General features: G+C 38.3%; 1 protein-coding gene across 1 annotated transcript in view; it reads right to left on the reverse strand.

Moving 5' to 3' along the window:
• Positions 1-25256, reverse strand: part of LOC124804898 (multidrug resistance protein homolog 49-like) — a 384892-nt gene that overhangs the window by 101227 nt on the left and 258409 nt on the right. The window contains exons 12-14 of the mRNA XM_047265271.1: positions 18022-18225; positions 16091-16433; positions 9823-9944 (exon numbers count right to left, since the gene is read on the reverse strand). Of these exons, the coding sequence (XP_047121227.1) occupies positions 9823-9944; positions 16091-16433; positions 18022-18225 (669 nt within the window). The remainder of the gene's footprint in view (positions 1-9822; positions 9945-16090; positions 16434-18021; positions 18226-25256) is intronic.

The following is a 25256-nucleotide window of genomic DNA, read 5'->3' on the forward strand; positions in this document are numbered from 1 at the left end:
TTTTTCTTCCATTGTTTCAGCCCATTCTTCTTTCCTCAGTGTTGTTTTGAAAATGTTCATGTTTTGTACATTGATAATCCTGACTTCCTTCTTATCTTGCATTTCTTCTGTTTGAGCTCCTATTTATGTGGATGTGAATTATTACCCCATACTGGTCAGAGATTGATGTTTGTGGAACTTTTGCTTCACATTTACTATTTATTTGTATTGGTAGCAAAGAAAGTGGCAAACAGTATTTTCATAAATAAAAAAAAGGCAGTCTGAAATCAGAGTTGGGAAATTTCACAAATTAAGATTAATAATGATAAATATTAATTTCAGGCACATAGATGACAAAAAAAGTAATTGTTTTAAAAAATTCAATAGAATCACTCAGAAAAATGAGGAAGACACTACATTATCAGTAAAAAATAAAACTGTGCTGGATGGGATGGAATACCCTCTGTAGCTATCAAAGCAGTATGCCACATTATTTCACATCCATTGATTATTATACATCAGTCCTTCGAATGAGGGTGTTTTCCAAATGTCCTAAAATAAGCTGAGATAAAGCCACTATTCAAAAAGGGATCACCAGAAAATATCGGAAACTACTATCCTATATTTCTCCTTCCTGTCTCTTCTTAAATATGTGAATAATTTGTGGCAAAACAACTTGAAAATATTCTTACAGAAAATAACACTATTCCTAAGAATCAATTTGGTTTTAAAATGGAAAAAGCAAAATAATCACAATCATAGAAAACAAACACCTCATTGGCCTAGGGTAAAAACATTTTCAGGAATATTCTCTAATCAAACAAAAGCCTTTGATTCAGTGAATCACTCATTACTACTTTACAAACTTGGACCTATGGGGTCAAGGGTACTGCATTACATTGGTTCAGTTTTCATCTGACAGAAAGGAAACAAAGACTTATCTGAACACCAGTTTCAGTTAACTACTACTCCAAATGGTAAACAATTTCCAATAGAAAACGACACTACTGAAAACATTCCAGATACTGTACAAAATGTTCTAGGAAAACTTGAATCTTCGTTCCACAAAAATGAACTAAAACTGAATGTTGCAAAGATCCAGATAAAGGAGTTTGTCTCTAAAACAATAGCAATGTGCCCTGTAAAACTATCTCACAATATTCAGTTGATTACAGAAGAAAGCCATGTGAAATTCTTGGACCTAAACGTAGATGAAAGTCTATACTGGAAGACACATACAGACTTCTTGACAAATAAATTAAATACCGCAGGCCTCTCTAACGTTTATTTATCTTGTGCCCCTCATATGGACACAAGAAAGACCATCTATCATAGTTGTTTTGAATCAATTATTCAGTAGGGGATAATTTTCTGGTGAAATTACACAAACAGCATAAGGCTACTAATTTTTCAGAAGAATATTACTAGAAATGTGCTAACCAAAAAAATGATCATGTCACTCATTATTTGAGCAATTACATATGCTAACCACTTCTTCATTGTACATTTTTGAAATTTTGAATTTTGTAAACAATAAACAATATACAATTGAAAATAACTGCTTTATCCATAGCTACAGTATTTATCAAAGGAGAACTTCAAACTTCCCTCACATCACTTAAAGCTTTATGCTGAGACACCACTATACATGGGGTTAAAATACATAACAAATTACAAGGTAGGAACATATTATACAATTGAAGACTTCATGGAAGACAGTTTTACAGTCTGAACAATAGGAAGATGTAGACTTTTAATCTGTAAACTGAAATACTGTAGTGTTATATGCACTTTTATTGGATGCGCTTGCATAAAAGTTAACCTATAAGGCAAACTTTCTAAAAACAATGTAAAAAGATTTTGTGTAAATCATTATATTTATTTCAAACATGATGAGTCTTCTGCACAGCAGATCTAATGATCTGCACACTGTATGCAATGAGACTAGTAAATCATGTTTCATAAGACTTAAGCTCAGAACATTGTCTTTTGCAGACAGTAACCATAGAAGATAGATTAAGGAGAGGCAAACCTATGTTTCTAGCATTTGTAGACAAATGCTGACAATGCTGACTGGAATACTCTCTTTCAAATTCTGAAGGTGGCTGGGGTAAAATACAGGGAGCGAAACACTATTTGCAATTTGTACAGAAACCAGATGGCAGTTATAAGAGTCGAGAGGCATGAAAGGGAAGCAGTGGTTGAGAAGGGAGTAAGACAGGGTTGTAGCCTATCCCCAATGTTATTCAATCTGTATATTGAGCAAGCAGTAAAGGAAATAAAAGAAAAATTTGGAGTAGGAATTAAAATTCATGGAGAAGAATTAAAAACTTCGAGGTATGCCAATGACAACATAATTCTGTCAGAGACAACAAAGGATCTGGAAGAGCAGTTGAACAGAATGGACAGTGTCTTGAAAGGAGGATATAAGACGAACATCAATAAAAGCAAAATAAGGATAATGGAATGTAGTCGAATTAAATCAGGTAATGCTGAGGGAATTAGATTAGGAAATGAGACACTTAAAGTAGTAGATGGATTTTGCTATTTGGGATGCAAAATAACTGATGATGGTCAAAGTAGAGAGGATATAAAATGTAGACTGGCTATGGCAAGGAAAGCGTTTCTGAAGAAGAGAAATTTGTTAACAATGAGTATAGATTTAAGTGTCAGGAAGTCTTTTCTGAAAGTATCTGTATGGAGTGTATCCATGTATGGAACTGAAACGTGGATGATAAATAGATTAGACACAAAGAGGATGGAAGCTTTTGAAATGTGAAACTACAGAAGAACGCTGAAGATTAGATAGGTAGATCATATAACTAATGAGGAGGTACTGAATAGAAATGGGGAGAAGAGGAATTTGTTGCACAACCTGACTAGAAGAAGGGACCAATTGGTAGGAGACGTTCTGAGGCATCAAGGGATCACGAATTTAGTATTGGAGGGATACGTGGAGGGTAAAAGTCATAGAGGGAGACCAAGAAATGAATACACTATGCAGATTCACAGGGATGTAGGTTGCAGTAGTTACTTGGAGATGAAGAAAGCTCGCACATGGTAGAGCAGCATGGAGAACTGTATCAAACCAGTCTCTGGAGTGAAGACGACAATGACAACAACAACAACAACAACCATATATAAAATGACAGTCACGCAAAATACATTAATTGGTACAAAGCTTCTATCTACCATTATATCTCATAGTTGCAGACTCCACAAGGTCACAACAGTATGCATGAATAGCTCAGCTGGTATCAGCATTGTCCACTATAGGTCCAGTTTAAATCCTGATCTGCCATACAGTTTTAGTATATCAATAAGTTTCAGATCAACATACACTCCACAAGAGAGTGAATAGTCATTCTGAAAGTAAAGCTCTGATAGTGCAGTGGCTACAGAATATCTTGATGTACAGAATATCTTTATGTGTGGAGTTTAGACGCCTTCATAACCAAGCATTTGATGAATGGTAGTTTCATTTTTATGTGAAACTCTAGTCTCAATCCAAACTTCACTCTCAATTACATTTCATATTGTTAATTCCGTCTTCTATCACAAACAATTTCATGGCACTCATTTAATTTTAAACAGTTCTTATTCTTTTCTGTAAGGTGCTTGCTTCTTGTCGTGTTATGTGCCACCAAAATATTTTTACACTTCCTTGGGAATTATCGTGAGATGTAACATCCAGCTCTGCCTCTTTTCTAGATGTTGTCATTTAAGCTAAAACAGGAAGAAATATTACAGTTTAAAGTCCCACTGATGGTGTCATTAAGGACAGAGCCCAAGCTTTTTTAAAGGGAACCACATCACCATTTGCCTTCAGAAATTTGAGAAAACAATGGAGTATCTAAAGCTGGATAGCCAAATGGGCTTTCACACTGTTCTCCCAAAAGCACTTACTTGGTTTTTCAGCTTGAATTAAATTCTGTTCCTCCTCCCTGCTCCAAATAATTGTCCCTAGCAAAGTAAATTCCACAAATTCTCAAGTTTATATTACACAGATTTTGACTTTTCCATTACATAGCCAGATGGCAGTGGTCTGCATTAAGTTACATAAATGCACTGTTTGAAGCATTATAAAAAACAGCAGCTGAGTAGTATAAGAGGCTCACTGGTTTTTTCCATGTAACTGCTTCTCTCTTTAGTATGAGGAGATCATCACAATTTGTTACTATTATACATTACAAAAGTAGCCTGCTGTGGTAGATGTTGCCCTTTAATGTACAGGGTGACCAGAAAAACGGGAACATTTACACACTCCAATAAAACTAGAAATGATGAAGGAAAGAAATTGCATTCACAGTGATTGAAACCTTACAACTTTGCCATTTACAAAACACTGATGGCATTTTTCATTTTTTAGAAATGATGTCCTTTAGATGACGTCCTCCTGTGTGAATACATTTGTGAAATCTGATGTTGATATTCCTCATTGACAGCTGCAACATCTCAGTTGTGACACTGTGAAATGCATCCCGAATTCCCCGTTTTAACTCGTCCATGTTCTTGGTCGAGTTGTGTAGACGTAGCCCACAAGAAAAAAATCACAAACGGATAAATCTGACAATCTAATGGGGTTAGGGAATGTTACCAAATCATGAGATCACACAGTTGCCAAACAATTCTTGCAAATATACCATTGATTGCCAAATTGTGTGTGATGTCGCTCAGTCCAGTTGAAACCAGGCTCCTTGAACGTTTGGAAAGTCGTTTAATGCAGTTGCAATGAAAGTTCAGAACATCTTCACATAACGATTGGCATTGACAGTTATTGTGTTTCCCTGTCATTTGCGAAAAAATACAGTCGGATAATCCCATGTGATGAAATACCACACCATACTGTCACTTTACTAGTGTGTAAAAGACACTCATGAATGTCATTAGGATTTGTGTTTACCCAGTAATGGTAGTTCTGCTTATTTATATAACCTGAGATGAAAATGTGCCTCATCGATATTCACAACTTGTATAGATGTTCGTCGTCATTGTTTATTTGTGTTATCATTTGCTGACAGAATCCTAATCGTAGCCAGTAATTGTTGTCCTTTAGTTGTTGCACCACCTGTAGTTTGTACGGATGAAATTTTAAATCAAGATGAAGAATTCTGTGAACACTCTCCCAGAACCATCCAACCACTGCTGCTTGCTTACAAATTGAACGCCATGGGCTCCATAAGACAGACTTGCATACAACATCAATGTTCACTGGAGAATGCACACTTCTTGGTCCTCCTGTTGGATTCTTCTTGAGGGCAGATCCAGTCTCTTCAAAGTTATTAATCCAACATTTTATAGTATGTTTCGACAGAATGGCATCATGACGTCCTAAATTATAAACACGTTTAAACTCCCTCTGCACCACTACCAAACTATCATTGTTTTTTATAAAATATTATTATGGCTAATGCATGCTGTTGTCCAATCCATGATTATTGAAATGGCGGAATGTTTACTCACTAAATTTCATGAACCCACAGTGCTGCCACCTGCCCATGGCTGCCACTACTCATTTCACTTATTCCCATTATTCTGTCTCACCCTGTACAACTTTACTTTTTCCACAGCACTGACGGCTCTCCTTCATTATGAAATTCACTGAACATAATGTGTGAATGAATGACAGAATTTTCTTTTTCCATTACCCTACTCCATGAGTAAACTCTTCTTCTGTTTCTCTTACGCTAAGCGTTTAAAAACTTACCCTTACATTTATCCATTTCCTGACCACAGCTGTTTTTCACTGATGCCTCATATAATTGTTCTCTATTCATTGCCATTCATGCTCATCTTTCTAAATCTTGGTCCATCATTCCCAGATCACCAACAATATTTTCATGCAAGTATCAAACAATGGAAAATCCAGGATGGAATGTAACAATACAAGACAAGGAAAGTTGCTACTCACCATATAGTGGAGATGCTGGGTTGCAATAGGCACAATAAAAAGATTCACACAATCATAGCTTTCGGCTACTACGGCCTTTGTCAGCAGTACACACGCATACACACACACACACACACACACACACACACACACTCACTCACTCACTCACTCACTCACTCTCATGCAAGTACAAATTGCACACACGTCTGCAGTCTCAGAGAGCTGAAACTACACTGTGTTTCAGCTCTCTGAGACTGCAGGCATGTGTGCAAGTTACGGTTGCGTGAGTCTGTGTGTGTGTGTGTGTGTGTGTGTGTGTGTGTGTGTGTGTGTGTCTACTGCTGACAAAGGCCTTAATAGCCGAAAGCTATGATTGTGTGAATCTTTTTATTGTGCATATCGCGACTCAGCATCTCTGCTATATGGTGAGTAGCAACTTTCCTTTTCTCATTTTCTTACAAGTACTTTAAGATGTATCACATCTCCCCAATTAACTAAACAATGGAAAATCCAGGATGAAATAATGACAATATTACAGAAAGGACAGCTGCTACCCACTGTGACTCTGCGTCTCAACTATATGGTGAGTAGCAGCTATCTTTTTCATAATACTATCCAAACAACTCATATTCAACACAATATCCTACTCCTAATTAATCTCAAATGTGTTAGCTTTGTATTCTCTCCACTGATTTTATTTTAGATTAGTTTTCTTCACCTTCCAAGAGACCCATGATTTTTGTTCATCTTCTCATCTATTGAAATGTAAAAGGCATTTTTTGACCCTCCAACATGTGTAACATTTTATCCTTCCAGTCTTGTGCACACAGCAATGAATTGCATCAGTGATAATTTACTGCATTTTCTGCTCAAAGAAGCACATAAAAACAATAAATGTTTCTGCAGATAGGTTAGTAACAGATTACACAGTAGTGTACTACTATACATTATGCATATCACCTATGGCAGCACAAATTTAACATCCACTTGCAATGTGTTACATAGAAACTGAATTGACTCACTATTGCATTCTGACTGCAGTATAACTTTAGAGTTGGGATTTCAGCTTAGAGAAATATGGTATGGAAAGTTCTTACACAATGTAAATTATATAAGAGTAGAGAAATCAACTCATCAAACTGTGGAAGCATTGTCACACATGAAAGAATGAAACTTCACTAACTTTTGGATTTGAAAAAAGGTTGATTTGACTGAAAGTTAATGAAGTTTCATTCTTTTACCTGTGCCTGTTGATGAGTCAATGTTTCCACTATTTGATGAACCTTAGACAATGTAGTAACATTGTAAATCCTCAATTTTCTTCATTTAATGGTGAGGAGGGTGTATTTGGGAGGGGTTGTTGAAGGATGTCTCCACAGTATTCTATTTTTATCTTTTATCATTATAATATTTATGGAAATTAGTTAAACATTCTTTGTGTCTATATCTATCAGTGAATCAATATGGAAAATAAGGAAGGTCTAGTTGTACAACACCACCAAACCACAGTAGGAGTAAGAAACTGAGCTTGTAGCCAAAGATTTCCAAACATTTGATTGAATGCAGCCCCTGTGTTATCAGATTATACATCCAAGAGTACACAAATACAAGTAAACTGCAGTAGTGTCATCGATATGTTTTCTGACATAACTCAGTGAGGAGAATTAAGTGACATCAAACTGCCTAAACTGTAGGGATCTCCCTCAACTTCAGGTAGTTTGTCAGAGAGAGGTCTGGAGCTACAATGTGGCCAGATTGTGCCATTATGGAGTAAAAACACAAAGTGCATCCATTAATACCTCTGTTAGATCTATAAAATTGATAGAGAGCCTTGTCAGCTATAACAGAGGATTTGCACAAGGGGGTTTGAAAAGCCCATGCAAAAATAAAGACTACTTACGTGTTTGGGGTAAACCTTTTTTATTTTTTAACATAGTCTCCTTTTAGACTTATACACTTCGTCCAACGCTGTTCTAATCTGTTGATCCATTCAGAATAACAGGAATTGTCCAAGTCTGCAAAATAGCTATTAGTTACTGCAATCACCCCCTCGTTTGAATAAAATCTTTGTCCCACCAGCCTTTTCTTCAAATTGGGGAACAAATAGTAGTCCAAGGGAGCAAAGTCTGCAGAACAAGGGGGTTGTGAAATGAATCGGAATCCTATTTCCATTAATTTTGCGACCACAACTGCTGAGTTGTGTGCTGGTGTACTGTTGTGATTGAAAAGGACATTTTTGCTATCCAATCGCCGGCATTTTTCTTGCAGCTCGGTTTTCAAACGGTCCAATAATGATGAATAACACACACCTGTAATAGTCTTTTCCAGATAGTCAATGAGGATTATCCCTTGCGAATGTCAAAAGACAGTCGCCATAACCTTTCCGGTCGAAGGACTGGTCTTCGCCTTTTTTGGTGCAGATTCTTCCTTGGTAATCGATTGTTGTTTGGTCTCAGGAGTATAGTAATTTATCCATATTTCATCCACAGTGATGAAACGTTGCTTAAAGTCCTGTGTATTCTTCTGGAACAGCTGCAAACCATCCAGCATCATATCATGGATTTTATCAATGATTTCTGGAGTCATAACCTCCACAGGGTGCCCAGAACGTTCAGCATCACTTGTGCCCATATGGCCACTCTGAAAATTGTGAAACCACTTATAAACTGTTCTAATCGAAGGTGCAGAGTCACCATAATGTTTATCAAGCTTCTCTTTAGTCTCCTGAGGTGTTTTCCCTTTCATAAAGTAATGTTTAATCACCACACGAAATTCTTCTTTGTCCAATTTTTGACAATCACTCGACTTCCTTGATTCACACGAATGCCAAACACAAAGAAATAGACCAATATGGCTGAAACTTGGTGTGTGTTCTTTCCAAAGATGCCACTAACTAAACATGACCTCGATATGCGCTGGTGGTGCCATCTCTGCACTTTGCATAGACTTTTCAAACGCCCCTCGTACTGAAGAACAACTACAGAGATCAGAGGAACAAGAGGTGTCAGATCTCTGGTGGTTCTAATGCCATGAAATCACTGATCATAAGAACAAACATGCAATACATTCAGTGAGAAACTATTAATTTTCATGTTATCTTAGTAAGGAAAAAAGGAAGTTGTCACAAGGCAGTTTTGGAATTTTTATTTGTAAATCCAAGATTTATAACTCACACCTTTTTTACTTTTGCCAAAAATCTTCCGAAACTGAAATGTAAAGTATTTGCGAATCTTCCAGTCAAGTTGCTGAGGAAAAATTATTCAAATTCAAATACTTTTTGCTTGGTATTTATTATGTGAATCCTGTAGTTTCAATTGGAGAAAAAAATTCAGTCCATACTACAACAACAATCTGGAACTGGAGGTTTTCTGTTTCAGACATCAGCTTTATAGTAGGGTTGATACCATTCTCTGTTATATTCTATGATTTACTTACCTTCTTGCATCCTTGGTACTTTAGAAAGAGCTTCTTAATTTCAAAAATAAAAAAAGGTTATATCTAATTATCATACTTTGTTTCTTCTTTTATTGTTATTTTACACGTCTAGTTACGTAGGATTAAATTGAGGAGCAAATGTCTATGGTCACAGAACAAGTCATTACATGAGTGTAAGATCACAAAGGTAAAAACAGATAAACTAAAATGTACATGAATCCTATGAACAAGAAGCTGTGAGTATATATTAGCATAATCAACAATATAACACATGAAATTGCGTAACTCCCTGACAGAATGGGACAGTGTGAGGATAACCACTAAGATTTTTTAACTCTTCTGGTAGCTTACTAAACACGAATGCAGCAGAATACTGCATGCTTCTTTACTCTCTTTTTTCCATCCATAATTACAGTTTTATACAGAATGAATAACACAGTTTTTCAAGTTGCATGCAGTTTATATTGGAATATCTGTGTAAAAAGCAAATTAAAATTATTAACTTGATGAAATAGTACCTCTTCCACTAATGTACCAGTTTGGAGATGATCTTTTGGCGAAGAAAATTTCCTTGAGAATTCAAAAATTGGTCCATCTGCTTTCTCACCAGTAACTGCTTCGCTCTGCTGCTGTGTTGGTTCTGGATAATCAGAGTAACAATAAATTACCAACAAATTCTATGATCTGTACAATAATGACAATGACAGGCTACTTTTTAAGTGAAAAATAAAAGGAATTATGTAAATACATACCACCCAACAAGTAAAATAAAATCATCCATAGTGTCTACAATTTTTGTATTAATGCTGATGGAAGTATATTAAATATAGAGAGCTGGTGACATCCTTGGTTTTATCATAAAGAACGCTTTCTAGTATGTATAGCTCATATGCAAAGACAGGTACAGTTCCTCACCCTCTGAAGGTGGCAAAAGCTAACCCATTCTTTAAGAAAAGTGAGAAAAATACTGAGAAAATTACATACTTATATCATTGTTACCTATGGTTGGTAGGATTTGTCTGTCAAACATGAATTGATTTAATGGAAAGAAAATAATACTCTCTGATACTTAGCATGACTTCAGGAAGAAAAAAATACAGAGTAATAGCTGTATATGAATACACATGCTCCATATTAGAAAGGAGACATTGCACACATGTACCCTCAAGGCATGATACTTCTTAGAGCAATCCTGTTCCCTCCGTACATAAACAACTTACCACTGAGAATCAGTGCCACTCTTTAAAGATGATACCAGCATCCTCCGGTAGCAAAATTGTCATGATTAGATTAGATTACATGAAATGTACTTTTCATTCCACAGATTGATTACTGGGTCATTGTAGGAGGCCATAAATGAAGCTATAAGTGAGGTGAGTCACTGGATTGACTGAAACAATCTGATAAGCAATGCAAAAAACCACCATTCTAAACATTCATCTTAGAACCAGGAAAATTAAAAACATTACAAAAATTCATCGTTCTGAAATATCTCAGCAATAGGAACCAGATTTTTAGGTCTGTGAATCCAGATCAAGATAAAATCTCTCTCAATCTCTCTCTCTCGTTCTCTCTCTCTCCACACACACACACACACACACACACACACACACACACACACACACACACAACTGATAGTTGAATAAAGTATGCTACACCTTATACCAGGTTTTTCCAGAGCTTGCATGTTCACTGGATGAGAGCGGTGCACCAGCAGATGCAGGTGAGCAAACAGTTGACATGTGGGCATGCAAGTGCTGCAGGGTCATAGTCTACATAATCCTATTGCATCAGCTGAGTACACACAGGTAGAGGAGCCCAGCCAAGTGCCTTGTCAGTGTGCAGAATGGGTGCAATTGTGTTACCTGGCACGCATGTGCCTGAGAGCTAGCCGAGTGCCCGGGAAGGCCTGCAACCTGTGGGTCTGTGGTGAAACAGCCTACCTTACACATTCATACATACTACACAAGCCCAGATATTGTTCACAATGTATACTAAACACAGTTTCATAGTGTTATCATAGTCGGTGGAGACTCTCCACCTAGCTCAGACATTCTCCTGGTTCATAAAAGAGTGTGGGTAATACGTGTGCAAAGCCAGCAAACAGCTATAGACTTCTCTTCCAAAAATCAATCAGTTTACTTCTTCGCATCATTTATATACTGGAAATGTCTCTGTTTATTAAAAGTAATGCCACTAATGCTAATATCCATTATCAAGATACGTGACAGAAAATGAAACTCCATATTCAAATAATGTGTATCTCTGCCTTTAAAAATTCATTGTTTAACCAAAGTATTCAACTACACAACAACCTGCCAATAAAAATAACAACATGAAGTCTCTCACTTTGTTTAATATGAATCTCAAAGCCTCCCTGCTTAAGCATTGGTTTTACACCATATCTCAATTTTTCATCAATTTATATGCAAATAAATATTAAATCAAATAAAAGAATGATTTTTGCACAAGAAATAAGCACTAATGTAAAATATGTGTAAACAAATGTTTGTATAATATCATTTGTAGCTATGCTGGTCATGTACTCTATGTATGTGTGTGTCTACCTCTCCATAGATGGGTTAATGCAAAATGAGAAAAGTAATATACAATTATTAACATTTACTTGTGGAAAATTTGTGAGCAATGCAAGCAAGTACTGCAGAAATGTTTGTTTACCTGTAAAAATACAGAGAGAGAGAGAGAGAGAGAAAGAGAGAGAGAGAGAGAGAGAGAGAGAGAGAGAGAGAGATAATGTGTCAAAGGAGCAGGAATGAAGAGCACACTAAGCATTACAGATCACAGATGCATGAAAGAAATAAGTAACAGTGTTCCCAAAAATTTATGAATGTTAACTATGTTTATGACTCGATCTTTCTATCGGCTTATAAGAAAAAATTTGTATATTGCCTTGATAGTGTCATATTTCAGAATTATGTGGAATCATTCCAGTGTACACTGAAAGAGCATAACAATAGCCAGATGAAAACGTATTTTGGATTCAAGTGCTTGTCGAAGATAAACTTAAATCCTTTTGATCAAACAGTCCACCACAGGTGTACTGCCGGTCATAGTGTCCAACAGGAATAATATTTCAGGGCTCAGACATGTCACCATTGTCACGTTTGTTGACAAACCAAGCTCATGAGGGTGCACGTCCGACTTACGCTATCTGATCAAAAAGTTTCCAGACACCCTTTATGTAACGTGGAATTGACCACTAGACATCAGATATGCAGATCCACCAGTATAAAAAGAGGCAGGGAATATTATGTTACCAGTAGAAAAGTAGCAACAGGAGAATGGGTTGGTCAGGAGACCTCACTGACTCCTAGTGTGGACTAATTATTGTATATCACCTGAGTAACAAATACATCTGGGACATTTCATTCCTTCTAAAGACAGCCTAGTTAAGTGATGGAGATGCAACTGCAAAGTGGGAGTGCCAAGGATCAACCACAGCTAGATCGAGACCAGGCAGGCCTCATGCACAGACGAGCAAGGACTGTCATGCACTGCAAAGGGTGGCAGTACAAAAGCTCATAAAAATCAGTGGCAGGAATCACTTGTGAGTTTCAAAGTGCTATCAGAGGTCCAGCTAGCACAATCACTGTGCGCACTGAATTAAAATGAGAGGGGTACAAAAAATGAGCAGCTCCTCATAAGTCGTACATTTCTGTAGCCAACGCTAAATGATGCTTGCAGTTATGTGAAGAGTGACACCACTGGACATTGGATGATTGGGAACGAGTGATTTAGAGGATGAATAGCGCTGTACCCTCTGGCAATTCAATGGAAGGGTTTGGATTTGGCGAATTCTTGGAGAACTTTACTTGCCACCACGCGTAGTGCCAACAGTGAAGTGTGGAGAACGTCGTAGTACTGTATGGGAATGTTTTTTGATGTTATGATGAGGTCCCATTATTGCGCTTAAGAAAAATGTGGGAGAATATTAATATGTTTGACAGCATTGTGTTTTCCGTAGACCTAGGTAGAGGAACAGTTAAGAGACCTTGATTGCATCAATATGACAACACACACTGTCATAAATCAGCATCTGTGAGGGAATGGTTTGTGAACGTAAGACTCCTGAACTGGACTAGCTCACTCAAGAGCCCCAACCTGAACCCAACGGAACACCTTTGGTACAAATTAGAATGTCAGTTTCACTCCAGACCCCAGTGTTCAACATCGCTTTTTTCTCTGGTTTTGGCTCTTGAGGAAGAATGGACTGCCATTCCTCCCCCACAGACATCCGAATACATCACTGAAAGTGTCCCCAGCACAGTTCAAGCCGTCATTAAGCTGAAGACTTCATACACCTCATACTACTGTCCACTAATAGGTATCCGGATACTTTTGATAACATAGTGTATACCAGTATCCCCTGCCACAACAAGCCATTCACTCCACAGAGACACTTGCATCGGCATCTGTGGTAGTATCAAAGTAGTTTCTCTGTCTGCTCCGGTCGCAAGATCATTGTGTTTGGTGAGCATCATCTTAATTAGACCTAGTGTTGGTTCCCAAGCCTTGCTGAGATTATATCCGCAGTCCTGATTGATATAGATTATTCCTGGTGCAAATTTTGTTGACTTCTCTTATAACACTGTCCCAGTATTTGGAAGTCTGCACTAAAATCCTGGTATGTTCACATTTCATTACATGATTCTCTAACAAACAGCATTCTGCAACCACAAACTTGTTGGGGGACATTAGTCGAGTGTGCTGCTGGTGTTCTTGGCCTCGATCTTCAATGGTGCACACTGTTTGTCCAACATACATCTGTCCACATTGACATGGAATCTGATATACCCTGGGCATCCATAATCTGAGGTCATCTTTGACACTTCCCAATAATTCCCGTGTTTTATTGGGCAGGCAAAAGACAGTTCTTACCCACTGCTTTTTCAGTGTGTGCCCTACTTTTCCCAATAGCATGCTGGTGTACAGTATACAGGTTATCTCCTACTCCGTGATTTCTTCCCTCTCCATTTGTTGTCCTGTAGTAGCAGAACAAGGAGCGCACTTACTCTGCCATTCTGAGTATCCATTTTTTTTTTTTTTTGGAACACAGTTCTGAGATGTTTCATTTCGTGGAGCAAACTCTGCACCTCATATGGTATGCGCCCTGTGTACTAGAGCTTTTATACCCCATTTCAATGTGCATAGTGGTGGCAGCTATCTGCATGCAAATACAGGTCAGTGTGCATCTTCTTCCAATACACACAGTGCCCCATGGTTGACATCAGCTCTTCTCCTGACTACTAAGTCCAGCAATGGTAATCTTCCTCCTCCTTTGGTCTCCATAGTGAATTTGATATTGGGATGTACAGAGATCAGGTGTACAAGGAAGGCAAGAAGTTTGTTCCTCCTATGGTGCTGATGACAAACATGTCATCCACAAAAAAGCAGGTGGGATTCTACTTAGATTACATAAGGGACTCTTTCTCGAAGTGTTCCATATATAAATTCACAGCCACTAATGAGAGTGGGTTACCCATGGCGACTCCATCCATCCATTAAATAGAAAATATGAAGAGGTTACAAAATACCTGAAAATGTCAGTGGCCTTCTCATCAAATTTCTGACCAATGAGTTCTGGTGACTCATGTAGAGGCATCCCGGTGAATAACAAAACCATGTCAAAACTCACCATGATATCGGAGTCTTTGAGCCTGAGGTCATTGACGTGTCTCACAAAATCCACAGAATTGCAGAAGTGATGTGGGCATTTACCCACATAAGGACTTAGTATCTCTGTCAGGTATTTTGTGATCAAATACATAGGAGCTTTGATGTTGCTGACAATGGGACATAACAGCACCTAATCTTTCTGGACCTTAGGGACTCCATAAAGTCTTGGCAGTACAATTCTTTGGGGTTAAAATTTCTTGATGACCCCTTCTGGTAACTCCGTTTCCTTAAGAAGTGCACTGGTCTTGTTCTCCACCTTCTTGGTGTCATCATTTAGCAAGCTCTGCATCTTCTCAGTGTAGTCCTTATGGAAGAGAACAATAGAAGCATTGTCTTTGTCATCACATTCCATGCCAATGTGGACAAACAATGTGCACCACTGAAGATCAATGCCAAAAACAACAGTGACAGACTCAATTAATGTACCTCAACAAGCTCATGACTCAGAGCACTATTTGTCAGAGAATCATTGATGGAATATGAACCTACCAGGATTTTAACACAAGCTTCCAAATTATGGGACAGTGTCATTAGAGAATCCAACTGGGATAACTGGGGCTAATTATGAAGACATTCGCCAAACACAACAATCCGATGACCAGGACAGACAGAGCAACTACATCAACTCTACCACAGATACTGATGTAAACACCTCTGCGAATGCTGATGTGTGCCCTCAGGCATGGACCAATGAACAGAACAGCTTGTGGTGTGAGAGGATATAAGTCAGCTGTGTATCTTCATGAACTCAGTATGTCAACACACCTGATGATGGCGACACATCAGATCGCCAAAATTTTGTGCCCATTGAACACTATGGACTAGCAGTACGACTGTAAATTGTTCGAGCACCAAATATGCCAGGAGAAACTGAAAAATTAATTCCTTTTTTCCAACATTCCTACTTTCAATAGACGTTGTTATGGTGATAATGAAAAAAGTTTCAAAATGAATTTCAGAACTTACTAGACAATTCTGTCTTCAGGCTTTACATCAAAGATCAAATTAATGTGTAAAGATGGCTACAATAAATTAGTTAAGATCACATTAGTGTTTCAGATAAATACAATGCTGTCATACTTTACTCACCATCTCTTCCTGCAGCTGCTACTAATTTGCTGTAATATCCATTCAGTGCTATTAATTCTGAGTGAGTACCTTCCTCCACAACACAGCCTCCTGAAAGAACAATTATGCGATCTGCAGACACCACTGTTGACAATCTGTGTGCAACCAGCACAGTGGTACGACCTGCACTGGCCTTCTCCAGTGCTGCCTGGACGTGGGCTTCACTATGGGTATCTAGTGCAGAAGTAGCTTCATCCAGCAACAGAATGCGAGGGTTGCGCACAAGGGCTCTTGCTATTGCAATTCGCTGTTTCTGGCCACCTGAAAGTTGTGCTCCTCTATCTCCCACCAGAGTATCATAGCCCTGTTGAAATTAACTGTATAGTAAGTACACATCGGTGTCATTAATAAATATTTTTTTGTATAATCTGCTGTACTAAATAGTAGTGAAGATTACAGCTATGTTCTATCTCCCTTTGTCATCCATGACACTTCCTTAGTAATGTAATTTCTCTAAAGAAAGGTTTTAATCATTATATGTACATTATATGTAGTTGCAGTGACCTCTGATTTCTGTGTATATTCATACTAAAGAGAGAGAGGAGCAGAAGGAGTGAGGAAGAGTGAGTGAGGGAGGAAGGGTAGGGATAGAGAAGTGCACTGTACTGAATGTCTTGGACTTGAACCTCCTTTTAATATTCTTTCTTCCTTATTTCTTTATTAAATGGAACAGTGGGTCATTCATAATTTCCATCATATACAACTTCTTGTTCTAATGCTTCTAAACTAAACTAAACTGAACTCCGTCCAAATGGGTCTTGGAAGGCCCAATGGTACCGACCAGCCACCGTGTCATCCTCAGCCCAAAGACATCACTGGATGCGGATATGGAGTGGCATGTGGTCAGCAGGCCGCTCTCCCAGCCATTAACGAGACCGAAGCCTCTACTTCTCAATCAAGTAGTTCCTCAGTTTGCCTCACAAGGGCTGAGTGCACCCCTCTTGCCAACAGCACTCGGCAGACAGGATGGTCACGTATCTAAGTGCTAGCCCAGCCCAACAGCGCTTAACATCAGTGACGCGACAAGGAACTGGTGTTACCACTGCGCCAAGACCATTAGCACTCTAACCCTTCAGTAGGGTTTAATAGCACGCTTTTTGTGTTACACCATCAACAACATAAATGCAAAGCTGAAATGAGAAAGACACGATCATCACAAACAAATGTTAGGATTTGGAATAGTTTATCCATGTTGTATCACACAGGTTCAATATACGAAGAAATAATTTCAGCAAGATTACGTCAATCTGAGATCAGGGTCATGAAACAAAAGACATGCAACAACTGATACAAACATAAAATCACAATGGCAAGAAAACTGTAATGTTAGAACAAACTTCATTCTGTTGTACACAGTCGATGCTGATCAGTTTCAAAGCATTGACCAGAATCAGCACTAGAACAAGCACAAACTGTAATTATCAATTCATATTGTAATAATGGCATTAATGGCATCTTTCTGTGACAGATTGTCTCACTGATTATAAACATAAATGTCACATCTATTTGGCAGAATGACATTTTTCAAAAAAATGTTGGGAGATTTCAGATATTTGTGGTACACTAATGATTGTCTTAAAGATAAATGTCAGATCACAGTCTTTATTTTTGTGTGTGTGTGTGTGTGTGTGTGTGTGTGTGTGTGTGTGTGTGTGCACCTGCGCGAGTGTGTGCGTGCATGTCAGGGAGGGGACGGGAAGGGAGTGGGGGAGGAGGGGGACAGGGTGAGGGGGAGAGGGGGGGGGGTGTTTGCATCTGGATATGGTTGTGTCTGCATGTGCAGGTGGACTCAAGATAATAATGTTCTAGAAGCTTTACAATATAGCAAAGCCAGCAATAAATTTTAACAGTACACATATCACTATCATGTAAATGATAAGATTGTTTCTTACTTGTGGCATTCGGCATATGAAGTCATGGGCATTTGCTTCAATAGCTGCTTTCTCTATTTCTGCTTGACTTGCATCAGGTTTTCCATATCTAATGTTTTCAGCTATAGTTGTTGCAAACAGTACTGGTTCTTGACCAACAACTCCTATGTTGCTACGAAGCCAACGAACATTCAAGTTCCTCAAATCACAGCCATCCAAGGACACCTAGAATACAAACCAAAATTTTAATTGTAAGGTCAAGCTTTACTTAGATTCAGAGACAAGGCACAAGTCCCACAGACTGAACAGCTTTTATACTTCAGTTAAAACTTCCAAGCTGAGAGGCCTTGGCAGGTATATAAAACTATTTCTTGGTGTTTTGTCTCCAGTTGTGGAGACATCTTTGAAGAAAAAAACGGCAACTGCATCAAGGGCTTGAGGGGCCCCTGAATTTATAGAGGTGGCATCACCATACATCACATGATGCCAAATGAATATCATCTCTGGCTTGTGTTATCACTGGCAATTAAGAGTAATCGATCATCATCCTGTTGGCACATATTTGGCATCCACATTTTATCTGATTTCCTTTTTTTTCTGTTGAAAGTAATATGTTGTATGTAAATCTCTACTGCTTCTGTACACAAGTGCACATGATAATGAACTGTCCTGCCTAAAATGCTAGTCTCAACGAATTTTATTTAATGGCTTCCTGCTTAGGTATCACATTCAGCTAAGTCCAGTTTGTCAGTTTGCCTCAGGTGACAGTTCCCTTTGTGTTCAACCAAGCAAGTGTTAACACTTCCTTTTTTGGTTGCAACGTATTCTTGGCCACAACAACATGGAATATTACATATCACAGGCGTTGCTAGTGGTTGCTGTACATCCAACAGCAGGCTTAAACGTGGATGAGGAACAAAAAATTCCCGGATTTTTCCTGCATTTCCCAGTTAACAATACACTTTCTCCTGGATGAAAATACACTTTTTCCGTGTTAAGTAGCAGTATACTTTTCCTTGGAACTGTAAAACTTATCAATCCTTTCAATGGTTGTGGTTTTATACACTGACATTGAATTTCCCAGCACTTTAGAAAATGAAACTCATGGGAAAAAACACGCTTTGGAAAGATGTCTGATGTGCAGCAACACATAAACTGCATATTATCGTATTACAAAAGTATAAATTTGAATTCCACCGAACACCACATGTTACTTTCTGAAGGACTGAAATCAAGATTGCAATGCGCTTTTGTAAGCCAGTCGTAGCTCGTGTCAAACAATCTCGCCATCCAATGACAGCAGATATACAAAGTAGACTTGACCACTGTTTCTATGTTTTGATACAGTGTATCGATACGTGGGACTGTTTCAGTGTTTTGAAACGGCAGTGTTCCACTGTTTCGAAACAGTGGTGTTTCATTCTGCTCTGTCTTGGATAACTGGACCAGATTTGATCTCTAGGCAGACACAGAAACTGTATCATTGTTTCAAAATAATACTGTTTCAGGCCACTTGTGCTTGGGATGGATTCACTGTATCTAAACAGTCATGTTTCATTCCACTGTATCTTGGATGAGATTTGGGCACGGCACAAATACTGAAACACGTTTAACGTACTACTCCATAAAACACTTTCAGGAGTGTCGAAATCTTTTTTACACACAACAGCGTGAAGCTTAAGATTTCCAAAAATAAAGCTTTGTTTCTAATTGGCTGCCCTATTCCAAAATGGAGTGATATCTGCTTTATAAACACTAATAAACAATAAAATAACGCACACTATTCGCATTCAAAATAATAAAATTGTGAAAAACATTCAATTAAATTACACATATAACACACACTTCACTGTTCATGTACAGTAATCATATTAAAAATGCAAGTAAACCTACAACATTTTGGATAAAAAAGGTGTAGAGTGGCAGTTTTTAGACATATACATACACTGGATGTACGTATACTTGCAAGCAATCTGGTTGACCGGTCACTAATGGTGTAGGGATGAACGGAAAAGGCTGGAAATCACGGTGGATTTGGGGGACAAAAATTTTGTTATTTATTCGAATTACATGGTGTTATTTGTGAGTCTATAGTCAATGTGTCTATTCTCCACAATGATTCCATTTGTGTGCATGGAAATTAGCAGGACAAGCATATTACCCATACTAACACAATGTGGGAATGCCAGTAGTGTATCTGTTGTTTCTGCAGTGTGCTGCTGCCTTCAGTTCCATTCGTATTGGTTCTTCTGTCTTCAGCTATGGCGTTAACGAAGCCCGGTGTAGGATTATTTTTTGAAGATGAATCCTGAGAAAATTAAATGTAACTTGTGCTCAGAAGTGTTGTTGTTTAAAAGTAGTTCAACTTCTTGCTTAAACAGACATTTGCGACATAAGAATCCAACAGCTAATTTAAGTAAAACTCTTTTGAAACCAGTTTTTATTAATCTTGGCAGTGATGAAGCCAGTTCAGTTTCCACAGCAACTGTTCAGGTATTTGCCATTTCAGTGCCAATGCGTCAAGGTGAACAAATTGCAAGAAATACCCAGCACTTCCACCAGTTCAGTTCTGGGTTGGTGTGGTAGACAAACAAAGATTACTGGATTTGCATCAAGACCAGTGCCTTTACCCCAACGAGCCAAAATAGACGAACAGATTTTAAGACATGTTAAAGAGTAACTTATATTTAATGTAGCTGAGAGTGTAGAGTTTAGAAAAATGACTTATTTATTGAATGAAAACTATGTACCCCCCCAGTAGAAAAACAGTCTCCAACAGTTAACTCTCTCAAGTGTTTGACAACACACTCACTCATGTGAGTAAGATCTGCAGTGCAAGCTGCATCCTGCATCTGCATTACGACTGACCGACGGACATCTGTGAAAAATGAGAATTATATTGCAGTGACTGCTCACTTCATTCATAAAAACTGCAATCTGAAGTTGTTATCTAGTTTTAAATTCCATGACAATCATAAAGCTGAAAACATTTCCAACGAATTACAAAATGTGACTTCAACTCGGGGTATTACAAACAAAATTGTAGCGTACACTACAGATAATGCACCAAGTATGGTGAAGGCAGTGATGATGTGCAAATGGTGGAATGTGCCTTGTTTTGCAGATAACTGAATTTAATTGTGCATGCAAGCCTTGAACCAGTTACAGACACAAGGGCAAAAGTGAAGTCAATAGCAGAATTTTCACATGAAGTCCTCAGACACTTGGGAAATTATGCAATATTCAGAAGCAAATGTGCTTCCCTATTTTAACACCGAAACAAGATTGCCCTACGAGATGGAATTCCACATATGAAATATGTGACAGGCTTTTGAAAATCAAAGAGCCTTTGCAAAGCACACTTGCCGTCCTGAGTGTGGATTCCCAAACAAAACTGTCCAATGAAGACAGATCAGTTATTGAAAAATCTTGTGAAATACCATCTCCTTTTGAGCAAGTCACAACAGAAATTAGCAGCGAAAGAAATGTAATCTTGCCAAAAGTTGTCTTATAAAGTAAAGGTTTACAAAGCCATTGTCTGAGACTGAAAAACTCAGACTACAGCAACGGAGCCATTAATACAATAATTGCTAAACTTCAGGATGGAATCTGTACCCACCTCATTCAAAAGTTTGCAGATAAAGCAATTCCTTGTGAAACAACATTAATGGATCCTTGCTTCAGGGAGCATGGATTTCCAAAAACTGGGGATCGATTAAAAGAAACAAAGATGCCATAATTAACAAGTGCTGTGCAATATGACAGAAACCCACTCAGTGTTCTACAGACAGTCCACCATCAGCCAAACCAGTTGTGGTAACCACATTCAACTCTAGTAGTCGTAACATCTGGCACAACATTGACCACGCTGTAGGAGGCTTGATACAACGTGTGGACATTTCATGTGCTGCAAGTATAGTCAAGCTTGATAAATACATGAAGATGGCACTGATACACAGATCATAAGATCCATTGCTGTAGTAGAAAGAACATCAAGTGTGGTTTCCTGTTTGAAATAATGAAACAACGTTTTTGTATTATGGCTATGTGAGTGCTTCTATTCAAAGCAGGGGCAAATAATAACAGACAGACGATATCAAAAATGATACTTCTAAACTACAATTTATAATAGGTACAGCAGATCTTCTCATAAATGAAACAGTAAAATTTCAACTGATTTTGTTCTTCTCTGGACAATGCGTTATGTCAAACATACAAAGTCTGTCCTCAGCCAATTGGAAAGTATGAAAGTCACATGACACAAAAGCAGCGCATTTGCTGGAGGAAATACAAAACTACCAAGATGCCTAAGTGAAAGTTTCATACTTACTGCGAAATGATTGGCGCCCTCAGACCTCATTTTTGTTTTTATGACAATATTTATACAGTAGATACTCAAAATTATACAACGTGAAGACCTACACGATCACAAAACACAAACTGTTTCACTGTTTTGATACATTACATTGTACTGTATCATTTGTTTCGAAACAGTTAGGGTAGACTGGGGAAAGCTGACACCTTAAGACATTTTTAATTTTTACATTTTTACTGATTTAGTTATGTTTTTTGTTGAGGTACCTAATGTTTAATTGGGGATTTCTGCTTTCATTAAAAATATAGTTTTGTTAAACTAATTCCATTTATAAAGTGAAAAATGCGTATATAGCAATGTCTACTGGATGTCGATATTTCCCTGTTGCCGCGGCAATTTCGACACCACTTTGGAGTAATACCGACATTAGTGAGAAATTATAACATGAATGTATATCAATAAAATGTATATTGTTACAAAGTTATATATGATACTTATAATAGTATGTCCCCTCCATGAACCATGGACCTTACCGTTGGTGGGGAGGCTTGCGTGACTCAGCGATACTGACAGCTGTACCGTAGGTGCAACCACAACTGAGGGGTATCTGTTGAGAGGCCAAACAAATGTGTGATTCCTGAAGAGGGGGGGGGGGGGGGGCAGCAGCCTTTTCAGTAGTTGCAGGGGCAACAGTCTGGATGATTGACTGATCTAGCCTTTTAACACTAACCAAAACGGCCTTGCTGTGCTGGTACTGCGAACGGCTGAAAGCAAGGGGAAACTACAGCCATAATTTTTCCCAAGGGCATGCAGCTTTACTGTATGGTTAAATGATGATGGCGTCCTCTTGGGTAAAATATTCTGGAGGTAAAATAGCCACCCATTCGGATCTCCAGGTGCGAACTACTCAAGAGGACGTCATTATCAGGAGAAAGAAAACTGGCATTCTATGGGTCAGAGCATGGAATATCAGCTCCCTTAATTGGGCAAGTAGGTTAGAAAATTTAGAAAGGGAACTGGATAGGTTAAAGTTAGATATAGTGGGAATTAGTGAAGTTCGGTGGCAGGAGGAACAAGACTTTTGGTCAGGTGAATAAAGGGTTATAAATACAAAATCAAATAGGGGTAATGCAGGAGTAGGTTTAAATACGAATAAAAAGAAATAGGAGTGCAGGTAAGCTACTACAAACAGCATAGTGAATGCATTACTGCGGCCAAGATAGACATGAAGCCCACGCCTTCTACAGTAGTACAAGTTCATATGCCAACTAGCTCTGCAGATGACAAAGAAATTGATGCAATGTATTATGAGATAAAAGAAATTATTCAGATAGTGAAGGGAGGCGAAAATTTAGTAGTCATGGATGACCGGAATTCGATAGTAGGAAACGGGGGAGAAGGAAACGTAGTAAGTGAATATGGATTGGGGGTAAGAAATGAAAGAGAAAGCCGCCTGGTAGAATTTTGCACAGAGCATAACATAACTAACACTTGGTTCAAGAATCATGAAAGAAGGTTGTATACATGGAAGAAGCCTGGAGATATTAGAAGGTGTCAGAAGATCATATAATGCTAAGACAGAGATTTAGGAATCAGGTTTTAAATTGTAAGACATTTCCAGGGGCAGATGTGGACTCTGACCAAAATCTATTGAGCATGAACTTCAGATTAAAACTGAAGAAACTGCAAAAAGGTGGGAATTTAAGGAGATGGGACCTGGTTAAACTGATAGAACCAGAGGTTGTAGAGAGTTTCAGGGAGAGCATTAGGGAACGACTGAAAAGAATGGGGGCAAGAAATACAGTAGAAGAAGAATGGGTAGCTTTGAGAGATGAAATAGTAAAGGCAGCATAGGATCGGGCGGGGACTACTCAAGAGGATGTCGTTATCAGGAGAAAGAAAACTGGCGTTCTACGGATCGGAGCGTGGAATGTCAGATCCCTTAATCGGGCAGGTAGGTTAGAAAATTTAAAAAGGGAAATGGATAGGTTGAAGTTAGATATAGTGGGAATTAGTGAAGTTCGGTGGCAGGAGGAACAAGACTTCTGGTCAGGTGACTACAGGGTTATAAACACAAAATCAAATAGGGGTAATGCAGGAGTAGGTTTAATAATGAATAGGAAAATAGGAATGCGGGTAAGCTACTACAAACAGCATAGTGAACGCATTATTGTGGCCAAGATAGATACGAAGCCCACGCCTACTACAGTAGTACAAGTTCATATGCCAACTAGCTCAGCAGATGACGAAGAAATTGAAGAAATGTATGATGAAATAAAAGAAATTATTCAGATTGTGAAGGGAGACGAAAATTTAATAGTCATGGGTGACTGGAATTCGAGTGTAGGAAAAGGGAGAGAAGGAAACATAGTAGGTGAATATGGATTGGGGGACAGAAATGAAAGAGGAAGCCGCCTGGTCGAATTTTGCACAGAGCACAACATAATCATAACTAACACTTGGTTTAAGAATCATGAAAGAAGGTTGTATACATGGAAGAACCCTGGAGATACTAAAAGGTATCAGATAGATTATATAATGGTAAGACAGAGATTTAGGAACCAGGTTTTAAATTGTAAGACATTTCCAGGGGCAGATGTGGACTCTGACCACAATCTATTGGTTATGACCTGTAGATTAAAACTGAAGAAACTGCAAAAAGGTGGGAATTTAAGGAGATGGGACCTGGATAAACTAAAAGAACCAGAGGTTGTACAGAGATTCAGGGAGAGCATAAGGGAGCAATTGACAGGAATGGGGGAAATAAGTACAGTAGAAGAAGAATGGGTAGCTTTGAGGGATGAAGTAGTGAAGGCAGCAGAGGATCAAGTAGGTAAAAAGACGAGGGCTAGTAGAAATCCTTGGGTAACAGAAGAAATATTGAATTTAATTGATGAAAGGAGAAAATATAAAAATGCAGTAAGTGAAACAGGCAAAAAGG

The sequence above is a fragment of the Schistocerca piceifrons genome, chromosome 7 (genome assembly GCF_021461385.2).
Source record: "Schistocerca piceifrons isolate TAMUIC-IGC-003096 chromosome 7, iqSchPice1.1, whole genome shotgun sequence".
Taxonomy (NCBI): Eukaryota; Metazoa; Arthropoda; class Insecta; order Orthoptera; family Acrididae; genus Schistocerca; species Schistocerca piceifrons.